An 11,865-nucleotide genomic window follows, 5' to 3' on the forward strand; every position below is an offset into this window, starting at 1 on the left:
AAATATAACTTGATTTTGTAACATTTTTTTTCTTTAGTTACAAAAGTAAAATAATTATTTTGTAATATTTTTTTTTAATTAACTAATATATTAACTATTTTATTAAGCAAATCTACATTTATATAATATGTAAAAACATACATAATTCAAACATACCTCATTTAGCTAAAATTGTTTTAAAACAAAATAACATTAGTGAATACATTGATTAGTTCTACAAGTTATATGTCTTGCACAAGTTCAACCAAAAGTTAAAAGTTCTAACATAGATTAGTGTCTCTATGAATCAAAATATTCTTGAGACCTCAAAGTAGCATGTGGTCACCATTTCAGCACTCCTATAAATAAGAAAATCCGAAATAAAAAGTTAGGTGCATAGTCAAAAGAAATATCTTGAGGCAATCAGAAATCATGTAGCAAACAAGGGTCTATTTTGCACAGAAATTCGTCAAATAGAACTTGTTTGCTCAAACAACACAATGCAGTTTAATTGAGCAACCAAATAGGACAACAACCAAATAGTGAATAACAAAACCCAAGCTTCCAGCTTCCAACAACCAAAACAGTGAAGCACTTAACCGAATAATCAATCAATTGAGCTTAGCAACAGTTGAAAACCAAAAGCAATTAAATACCAACTCAATCAATTAATAGAATCAAAGATGAATATTGAAAATAGCTTAAGATAAATTTCGGCAGTATTTCAGCAGTAAATTTGCCTATTTCACAATTTCAATCAATCAATTCAAATTTCATATGAATTCTTTGAGAGTTAAAAACACAAAAAATCATAATAAATTCATAGGAAGGAAGTAAATAAGCCAATTCCAGCAAGAAAACATGAGGAAACAATTAAAACCAATCCAACCACCAAGAAGTAGAGCAGCACTCAGCAGAACAGCAATCAATGGCCCATCATACAGCACCCAAAACAGTAAAATGAACAAAGGTAATGGATTCAGGCAGCATTCTATTCATTGAAGTCAATAACCATTACACTTGCAAGCAGCAGGAGCACAGCAGTTTATCCATTAATTCAATAGAAAATCAATCAAGCCAAACTAAACGATTTCAACAACAGATTTATCAATAAAACTAATCTCAGTTCAGTAACCATCATCTACTCCAACACAAACAACAATAACTCAACAGCATTTCCTTTCTCATTGAATTTAACAATCATTCAACAAGCAAGCAATGAGGGGGGAAAATCAGCAGCAACCAACAGCAAGTATAGAGCAGCAATAATAACTTAATGTGAGAAATTATTCAACAACAAATGCACACACAAATACAAGGATTACTTAAATGACTCATCATGCTTATCCACATAAGTCTGCAGTGAAACCACTTACTGTTTCACTTAAGAGGCTTGTAACAACAACTTTTTTATCAACTTCTTTTTCATTCTCCCTTTCAGGCTCACTGTCAGTACTGGTAGGAGGTAGAAGTGCTGAAGCACCAAACATGGCTTCGTCATGAGCAGCTTGGATTTGTTCCTCCCTTCTTGCCTTGATAAGAAAATGGATTTGATCTATGTTTAGTCTTCCATACATAGATGATGCATGTATGTTAACAAGGAACAAAACTGACTATTCATGAATATAAGAAGAGGAATATACCTCTATTTTAGAATACCGGAAACTCTGGCCAATTTGCTTGACCAAGAAAGCATCATCTTCATCCACTGCAGATAGATGGGTAAATACAATTAGTTTAATTAAGTTTCAGGCTTCAAGCCAAACCCCAAACCATTACTCATTATCATTTATAAGAAAAAATATCATTGGCATTCAATAATTAAAAGAATCACCATGACTAAGCAATGAACAATTAAAATCAGTAAGTATTGGTGGTATTAACAAGCACACAACAACAGTACTCAACATTGGATCAATTAAAAATGAAATTTACATTATCAGGATTCAGGTTCATATCACTTCATTTGATTAATTAATTATCAATTGGAAGTGGAGCCCTGTTTTCATAAACCAGTTCAGAGTTTTCAGCAAACAACCGACCTTCCAAGTGACTTATCTAAGTCTACAAAATAGATATGAACATGAAACTTGTACTCACTTAAAATAGACTGATAGATATTTAAAATCCTTTTGAAATCAACTTAAAATTCTGTTTAAATTAAAAGTTATAGCGTTTGGAATTTGGTGCTGCAGAACCAGAAAACCAGAAAAATCTGCAGCAACCACTAAACTTTCAAAAATCATATCGTCCAAACCACTTGGCCAAATTCCCTGAAATTTTTATGGAATATTCAAGACACACTAAAGTTTTACAGAAAAATAGTTTCATCTAAAAATTAGGTCTGGACTACTCCCAAAAAATCATTTGTTCTGCTGCCAATTATGCAGTTTTCTGCAGAAATTCTGCACAAAGTATTTCCAACAACCTCACATACCAATTCCTATATTCAAGCCTAGGATTCATCTAAAACCATATTTCTAACTTTTTTTTGACTAACCAAAGTTGCCCAAGAACTCTTAATTCAATATATCACAATTTCATATCATAGGTGCAACGTAACCATATTATCACAGCATCCATTCTTCAGCATCTCATCTATAACAACATATCTCAAGTTCTGATTCATAAAATCAATTTCCAGCAGCCATAGCAACATTCCATACACAAAATCAACATCAACAAGTACTAGCAGCAAGTATAACTTCAAAATACACAACATCATCAATAATCATTACATTAAATCATTAAACCAATCACCAATTACAGCTATGATTCAACTCAATACTAACAAATTATTCACACAAAGCAATTATAAACCATTTACAGTTACTCATTTAATTTTATTGGAATTCATAACTTAAAACATTTATTTTTAAAACAAATCCCCTACCTCAATTAGTCGAAAACCACAAAATTAAACATGACTTCAACTTCGTTCTAACCCGCAGCAGCAACAATAGCCTTAAATCGGAACGGCAATGCCAGTGAACAATTTGCAGTGGTATTGACATAACCCTAACATATTAACATCTCATCATTCTCAATCAACCATGAAAACAGAACGGTAACAATAAGGGTTTTGGAACAAGGACAACTTACTAAAACTTGAAAGGAACAAACGACAGGGAGCAGCAGCAGTAATAGCTTTGTTTAAGCACAAGCAATCCCACGACTACCCATCACGGCAGCAGCGACTTCGGCACACAAGGAGGACCAAAAACAGAGACAAGACTGAGTAACTAACAAAGACAGTGGCTTCAGCAACAGTAGCGGCGACGACTCTCGCCAGTGACGGCGACGAGCTCTCGTAACGTTGACGGCGACTGGGTGCGGTGGCGGTGACAGGATCGGCTTCCCCTCTCTCTCATCTTCGCGCACTGTCTTTCTCTCTTCGAAGTTCGACGGCGGCTTGTCATCGGTGGAGCACAATGGCTCCTCTTCTCCCTGGCGGCGTCTCTGGCTCTCGACGTGCTTTCTCTCCCTCGACGGTGGCAGCAGTGACGACGTCTCCCTTTCTTTTCCCCCTTTCTCCTCTTCGCTCCCTCTGTTTCTTTCTTTCTTTCTTTCTTTCTTTCTTTTCGTTTGTTTTCAAAAGCAGCTGAGTATTGGGTTTTTGGGAAGGGATGGCGGTGGTGAATGGCAGTAAGACGGTGGGGTAAAAGGGTTAGGGTTTGTGTGTAGAATTAGAAATTTTGGATTTAGAGCTTGTTTGGGTGAGCTTCTAAGAAAAGATCTTTTTTTTTGAGTTATCTTTTTTAAAAAGATCTTATGAAAAAGTAAAAGTAATTTTATGTTTAGGTATCTCAGATGTGTGCGTCCGTACACTTGGCTAAAAGTTGACCTGTGCGCACGCACACTTCGCTGTGTGTGCTTTTCCTTGTTTTCTTCATGTTTTCTCCCTTGTACATGCTTTCTTCCACTTTTGGCTATCCATTCTTGCCTCCAAGGTCTGAAATCACTCAACAAACATGTCATGGCATCAAATAGAATAGAAGTAGAATTAAATTGCTCATTTCAAGCACAAAATTGCATGTTTTCACGTTTAGGATCAAATTGGGGACAAAACATAAAATTATGCTATTTTGATGCTTAAGTGTGAGTTTATGTGCTAGGATCCATCCAAATTGAGTCAAAATATATCATCAAATATGGACTCATCAGTATTACATGGTGTACCAAAGTAAGAGCCATGATTGACTGATTGTTATGTGGTGAGGACGGTATTCCATAGACAAGTAAAGGAAAGAAAGATACTCCTAAATGGAGAACAAAACCAAGAAGGTGTGAAGAACACTCATTTTCCTTAACATGATGCTGGAATGATAGGTGTTGAAGGATAGGTAATGCTGACAGAGATTGTAGATAAAGCAGAAGAAATGATCACCATGGAGGAGTCCTTGGATGAAGACACATTGACAATGGGTCTTTTAAAATCTCGAGGGTGTAGAATCATGTTCATCCAACCTGCCTTGGAACCCCACATTCAGAAAGAGATGGCTAGAGTTCTAATAAGAGTCATTCAGAACCATGAAAAAAATTTTGGGGATGTCAATGCTCCGCTCGCAAGATTAACAAAGGCCCACACAAATTCCCTGGAGTTTCAGGACCCCGACTTGTTCAATGGAGAGTTCTACCACAATAAACCATTGTACATAAAAGCAGTGGTAAAAAACATGAAGGTTAGAAGGGCCTTGGTAGATGTTGGATCGGATGTAAATATCATACCCACTCATATATTTCTAGAGATTAGAGGTTCTGCTGGTCAGATAAGGCCTACACAAGTTGGACTCAATGCATTTAGTGGAATGGGTGTGAGACCTAGAGGGCGTGTTAATGCTATCTTAGAAATTGGCCCTATAAAGACCAACAATAAGTTTCATGTGGTGGATGAAAATTTTAGCTACCACATCCTGTTAGGACGTCCATAAATTCATTTATATCGGTGTGTTCCTTCGAGTTGGCATTAATGCATAAAGTCTAGCAATTTTGAAAGAGTTGAAGAAATATTTCATCAATAAAAACTAATACTGGAAAGCGACCATGAGCAATTTTGAGCTGCTCAGAATATTAATGAAGCCGCATATATAAACTTCCCAGATAGAGAGAAGCCAATGGCAAACGTTCTCCTCCAGCAATCAAGCAAGCTAAGAGAAATACCCTATGGCTCATATACTCATCCTCGGTCCCAAAAACACATATTTACTTAACCAATAAGCTACAAAAGCAGCTTCCCTAAGATCTGAAGGAACAACAAGAGCAGCGACAAACTCACCATTGAGGAAATCACCAAACAAATAACAAGACCAGTTAGAGTAAAAATACTTAACAGTAATATTTTTCCTTTTGGAATCTTGCTTCTCGCCAACCACCTCTTTTTCCTTGGAGGACCCACGGGTCTTTGGATGCTTATCCTTGGAGGAAGATTTCTTGACACGCCTACTCTTGGACAACTCTTTTGCATATCGACCAGGATCACTTAAACTCAGTTGAAGATGTCTCGCAAGTTTAAGTAGATCAGAGTCTGGGCGAAGAAGAGTGAGATCCACACAGCTAAACCCCGGCAGTTGAAGAAGAACTACAACATCTTCTAAAGTGGGTGAAAACTCACCTCAAGAAGTTAGGAAAGTGTGAGTCTGAGAGCACCACCTCTACCAAAGTAAACTCATATCATATCCACTTCGTTGAACACCTAAGCCTGCCAAGAAGAAATCAATTAGTCCTTCTTCAATATATAGCAACAAAGTAAATAAGTGATGAGAATCAATTATGATAATAGCTGGTAGAGAACAACCAATCTGCGGATGTGTGGATAGCCTCAGCAATACTAGCAAACTTCAATCTCCTAACAAAATCATCACCCTCTTTAAACAATACTGTGAATACCCACTTCTGTCAAAACTTGTTCACGTGGGTAGCTGCTTCAGATTTAAAAGATGTCCATAGAAATTCTTGGCACTTCAGCGGAGAACGAAGTAGAGCAGGACCCACTTGATATGAAGGCTTCTCAACAAATTCACTTAAAACACTAAAATCTAAAGAATCAATGCCGGGTTTCATAGTTTTATCTATATCTAATAACGAGCCAAAGGAAGGAGGGTCTAGAAAAGGATTTTTAATGAGAATAGGATCCACAAAAGTAGCCCTATTGTCTGATGGTTTAACCCAAGGTTGGAGGACAGATTCAGAAAATCCGATGGCATAGTATTAAGGAACATCGTCTATATCATCCACAGGAGAGTCAGTACCCAAACTGTTATTAGAGTCCCCTAGGTCACTATCTACTATCTTAGCGAGTTTCACACGAAGCATGACAACAAAAAGGAATAAGTCCTAAAAAAAAGAACAATAACAACAACAAAATAGAGTGAATATCAAGATCACATGAATATCAACGACAAAAATACTCAACACTAGTAGTAAAATCAAAGGAGTACCAATATTATCACAATTCCAGCAATAAGAAATCCAAGAACACCAACTCAAAATATAAAGGAGAAAATTGTAGAATACTCAAGAAAGTCTGAGAAAGTCAAAGAGCATTGCATGTTAAGAAAGCAATGATACTTTAGCAAGGTATTATAATGTGATGATCTATCTTGGATTCCCTCATTTATTCGATGGTAACTAGTTTCTGTAATCAACCAAAAGGAGGTTCGTGGTAATGCCGAGGTTCCGGAATCCGAGATAGTTCAAGCTTGCAAAAGAGATACTTCAGCAAGGTATTATAATGTGATTATCTGTCTCGGATTCCCTCATTTATTCGATGGTAACTAGTTTCTGTAATCAACATCAACAGGAGGTTCGTGGTAATGCCGAGGTTCCAGAATCTGAGATAGTTCAAGCTTGCAAAAGAGTCAGTGCTAAGCAAACCTAGTTTCTTTTTCTCTTGTTTTTCTTCGTTCTCCTCGCTTTTTCTATGTTCAATATATTTATCTCATTTTGTGCTTGTTTCCTTTCCTTTTTCTTCTTCTTCTCAGTTATTGGATGATAGAAAATGCAAAAATGTCTTAAGGTTCCTTCATGCAATTAATCAATAAGATCTTCTATATAATTAATTTACCATATTCACTTCCTTACTCTTTGTAATCTCATATATCATCCTCTAGGAGTTTAAGTTGGAGATTGGCGTCAGCATATTTATGTGTTTGAACTTGTTTTGCCAACTTGTAGGAGGCCTGACATAACAGATGGATTGAAGAGATTAAAATGCCGTATGCTTATTTTCGTGGAAGACAGTTCTCCTTTCCATTCAGAGGCTCTATACATGACTTCAAAACTCGATAGAAGATATAGTGCCTTGGTTGAGGTATGTAGTTCTTCTTACATTGATATATGGAAGGGTCTACTATAATACAAATAGCAACTTAATGATAAATCACCAGCAAAGAACTGTTAAAAAAAAGAATTCAAGTGGTAGGGCAAAGTGAAAACTCCAACTGAAGTACTCCATTTTGGAAATTGCAATGTGCTTTAATCTAATACTAAACTCACCAGTTTTGTAATGTTATGAGAATTCATCTATTTTGCTTTTGCTTTTATTATGTATCTTGCAAACATATATTGCCTCGACATCCTTGAACCTGTATCAATATCTTATATTAGCTAGCTCCATATGGTAAGGTCAATTTAGTGAAAAATGATATACTGAAGCTCTTTTATAGAATTGAAAAATATGGTATGTATAACTTTGCTTTTACTTTAATCTTGTTTAGATTTTAGAGGCAATTAATGCTTTTACCTTACTCACCCACACATACACGATGAAGAAAAAGAAAAGAAAATGAGTGTGAACAAAGAGGGAAAAAGAAAAGAAAATGTCCCTGTTCTATTCTAAATTCTTCATTCCCTAAATATATACTGCTTTCAACCTTTCTCTGCCACCATTTTGTTTCTCCGTCCTGCTCCTGTTTTAATTTTATTTCAACCTCTTTTCTACTTTCACCCTTATTTCTGGCTTTGTTTCAAATTTCTACAAATTGGATTGGAATGATTGGATAATTCAAATAGATTATTAGAGTTGAAAAAGCATTGGATACTGGTAGAAAAATGATGAGCGGATAATTTATACGCTTTTTGGCATTTTTTTTAGTATATTTTTAGTAGAATCTAGTTACTTTTAGGGATGTTTTCATTAGTTTTTATGTTAAATTCACATTTTTGGACTTTACTATGAGTTTGTGTGTTTTTTTGTGATTTCAGGTATTTTCTGGCTGAAATTGAGGGACTTGAGCAAAAATCAGATTCAGAGGTAGAAGAAGGACTGCTGATGCTGTTGGATTCTGACCTCCCTGCACTCAAAGTGAATTTTCTAGAGCTACAGAACTCAAAATGGTGCGCTTCCAATTGCGTTGGAAAGTAGACATCCAGAGCTTTCCAGAAATATATAATAGTCCATACTTTGACCGAGTTTAGATGATGTAAAAGGGCGTTTAACGCCAGTTCTATGCTGCTGTCTGGAGTTAAACGCCAGAAACACGTCACAAACCAGAGTTGAACGCCAGAAATACGTTACAACCTGGCGTTCAACTCCAGAAAGAGCCTCTGCACGTGTAACATTCAAGCTCAGCCAAAGCACACACCAAGTGGGCCCCGGAAGTGGATTTATGCATCAATTACTTACTTCTGTAAACCCTAGTAACTAGTTTAGTATAAATAGGACTTTTTACTATTGTATTTGACATCTTGGGACGTCTGTTTCTTAGATCATGGGGGCTGGCCATTCAGCCATGCCTGAACCTTTCACTTATGTATTTTCAAATGGTAGAGTTTCTACACTCCATAGATTAAGGTGTGGAGCTCTGCTGTTCCTCATGAATTAATGCAAAGTACTACTATTTCTCTATTCAATTCAACTTATTTCACTTCTAAGATATTCATTCGCACTTCAACCTGAATGTGATGAACGTGACAATCATCATCATTCCGTATGAACGCGTGCCTGACAACCACTTCCGTTCTACCTTCGATTGAATGAGTATCTCTTGGATCTCTTAATCAGAATCTTCGTGGTGTAAGCTAGATTGATGGCGGTATTCATGAGAATCCGGAAAGTCTAAACCTTGTCTGTGGTATTCCGAGTAGGATTCTGGGATTGAATGACTATGACGAACTTCAAACTCGCGAGTGTTGGGCGTAGTGACAGACGCAAAAGGAGGGTGAATCCTATTCCAGTATGATCGAGAACCTCAAGATGACTAGCCGTGCTGTGACAGAGCATTTGGACCATTTTCACAAGGGGATAGGATGCAACCATTGACCACAGTGATGCCTCCAGACGATTAGCCATGCAGTGACAGCGCATTGGACCATTTTCCAGAGAGGATTAAAAGTAGCCATTGACAATGGTGATGTCCTTACATAAAGCCAGCCATGGAAAGGAGTAAGATTGATTGGATGAAGACAGCAGGAAAGCAGAGGTTCAGAGGGACGAACGCATCTCCATACACTTATCTAAAATTCTCACCAATGATATACATAAGTATCTCTATCTTTATTTTCTATTTATTTATTAGTATTTTCGAAAACTCCATAACTATTTGATATCCGCCTGACTGAGATTTACAAGGTGACCATAGCTTGCTTCAAGCCGACAATCTCCGTGGGATCGACCCTTACTCACATAAGGTTTATTACTTGGACGACCTAGTGCACTTGCTGGTTAGTTGTATCGAAGTTGTGAATGAAAAACAATTTATTAAGACGTGCGTACAGAGTTTTTGACGCCGTTGCCTGAGATCACAATTTCGTGCACCAAGTTTTTGGCGTCGTTGCCGGGGATTGTTCGAGTTTGGACAACTGACGGTTCATCTTGTTGCTCAAATTAGGTAATTTTCTTTTTGTTTCATTTTCAAAAATTTTTCAAAAATCTTTCAAAAATGTCTCCTTTGTTTTCAAAAAATTTTTAAAATAAATGTTTTCAAAAATATATTTTTCTTCAGAATTTTTAAGAATGAATTCTAGAGTTTCATGAAGCATGTTGAAGCCTGGCTGGCTGTAAAGCCATGTCTAATTCTTTTGGATAGGGGCTTCCAACCATCAGCATAGAGGCAAGTCAATTGGGATGTCAGCCGTGGCATGTCTAAGTTACATACTAAAGCTTGGCTGGCTATTAAGCCATGCCTAACCCTCAGATTGGAGCTTTAGAATAAGAATGCAAGATTCCTGGAATTCATATTAAAAATTTTGGAATCCTTATTTTTATTTTTCAAATAATTTTCAAAAAAAATCCAAAAAAAATCATAAAATCATAAAAATCAAAAATATTTTGTGTTTATTGTTTGAGTCTTGAGCCAAATTTTTAAGTTTGGTGTTAATTGCATACTCATCTTGCATTTTTTGAAAATTGCATTCATGCATTGCATTCATCATGATCTTCAAGTTGTTCTTGGTAAACCTTCTTGATTGATCTTCATATTATATTGTTTTGTGTTGTATGGTGTTTTTCATATGCATTCTTGAATTCTTATTGCCTGAGCATTAAAGATTTCTAAGTTTGGTGTCTTGCATGTTTTCTTTGCATTGAAAATTTTTCAAAAATATGTTCTTGATGTTCATCATGATCTTCAAAGTGTTCTTGATGTTCATCTTGACATTCATAGTGTTCTTGCATGCATTCCTTGTTTTGATCCAGAAAGAAAAGAGAAAAACATGAAAATGACGTTTTAATTTTTCTCTCTCATCATTAAAAATTCAAAAATCAAAAAAAAAAATATCTTCCCCTTTTTCTCTCTTAAAATTTCAAAAATTAGATTTCACTTTTTCAAAAATTTTCAAATCTAGTGGTTTTTATGAGTCAAATCAAGTTTTCAATTTAAAAATCTTATCTTTTCAAAATCCTTTTCAAAAATCAAATCTTTTTCATTTTTCTTATTTATTTTCGAAAATTATAAAAATACTTTTCAAAAATCTTTTTCTTAATTTTATCACATAATTTTCGAAAATAATATCATCAATTAATGTTTTGATTCAAAAATTTCAAGTTTGTTACTTACTTGTTAAGAAAGATTCAAACTTTAAGTTCTAAAATCACATCTTGTGATTTCTTATGAATCAAGTCATTAATTGTGATTTTAAAAATTAAATCTTTTTCAAAACTAACTTCAATCATATCTTTTCAAAAATATCTTTTTATCTTATCTTTTTCAAAATCATATCTTTTTCAAAAAAAATTTGATTTTAAAATATCTTTTCTAACTTCTTATCTTCTTATCTTTTCAAAATTGATTTTCAAATTTGTTTCAACTAACTAACTAACTTTTGTTTGTTTCTTATCTTTTTCAAAACTACCTAACTAACTCTCTCTCTCTAATTTTCGAAAAATATCTCCCTCTTTTTCAAAATTTCTTTTTAATTAAATAATTATTTTAATTTTTTATTTTAATTTTCGAAAATTACTACCCTTTTTCAAAAACCATTTTCGAAAATCACTAACTCTTTTTCAAAAATAATTTTCAAAAATTCCTTTTCTCTCTCATCTCCTTCTATTTATTTATTCATCTACTAACACTTCTCTTCATCTCACATCTCTGCTCTCCTCACCCTTGTGTTTCTTTCCTTACATTACATTCTTTTCTTCTTATTTTCTTCTACTCACATAGGGACCTCTATACTGTGGTAAAAAGGATCCCTATTATTATTATTTTTCTGTTCCCTCTTTTTCATATGAGCAGGAGCAAGGACAAGAATATTCTTGTTGAAGCAGATCCAGAACCTGAAAGGACTCTGAAGAGAGAACTAAAAGAAGCTAAATTACAACAATCCAGCAAGCACCTTTCAGAAATTTTCGAACAAGAAGAGGAGATGGCAGCCGAAAATAATAATAATGCAAGGAGGATGCTTGGTGACTTTACTACACCTAATTCCAATTTACATGGAAGAAGCATA

General features: G+C 35.1%; 1 protein-coding gene and 1 long non-coding RNA gene across 2 annotated transcripts; one reads left to right on the top strand and one right to left on the bottom strand.

The window, feature by feature from the left end:
- On the bottom strand, positions 229-1,693 carry LOC110263945. The gene is made up of 3 exons (XR_002349672.1): positions 1,623-1,693; positions 1,356-1,511; positions 229-338 (listed from the first exon to the last, which is right to left on the bottom strand). It is a non-coding gene; the product is annotated as an uncharacterized LOC110263945 (long non-coding RNA).
- On the top strand, positions 6,657-7,333 carry LOC110263727 (pollen-specific protein SF21-like). The gene is made up of 3 exons (XM_021105492.1): positions 6,657-6,835; positions 6,960-7,015; positions 7,153-7,333. Exons 1-3 carry the CDS (start codon positions 6,746-6,748, stop codon positions 7,331-7,333), a joined length of 327 nt encoding a protein of 108 aa, XP_020961151.1. The 5' UTR covers positions 6,657-6,745.

Source organism: Arachis ipaensis, chromosome B06 (genome assembly GCF_000816755.2).
Source record: "Arachis ipaensis cultivar K30076 chromosome B06, Araip1.1, whole genome shotgun sequence".
In the NCBI taxonomy this organism is placed as follows: Eukaryota; Viridiplantae; Streptophyta; class Magnoliopsida; order Fabales; family Fabaceae; genus Arachis; species Arachis ipaensis.

Excerpts from the sequence above, each read along its gene's own strand:
- LOC110263727 (XM_021105492.1), top strand. The coding sequence starts at position 6,746 with ATGGTAACTAGTTTCTGTAATCAACATCAACAGGAGGTTCGTGGTAAT. Across the intron at positions 6,836-6,959 it reads TAGTTCAAGCTTGCAAAAGA|TTATTGGATGATAGAAAATG; the intron begins GTCAGTGCTAAG and ends TCTTCTTCTCAG. Across the intron at positions 7,016-7,152 it reads TTCCTTCATGCAATTAATCA|GAGGCCTGACATAACAGATG; the intron begins ATAAGATCTTCT and ends GCCAACTTGTAG.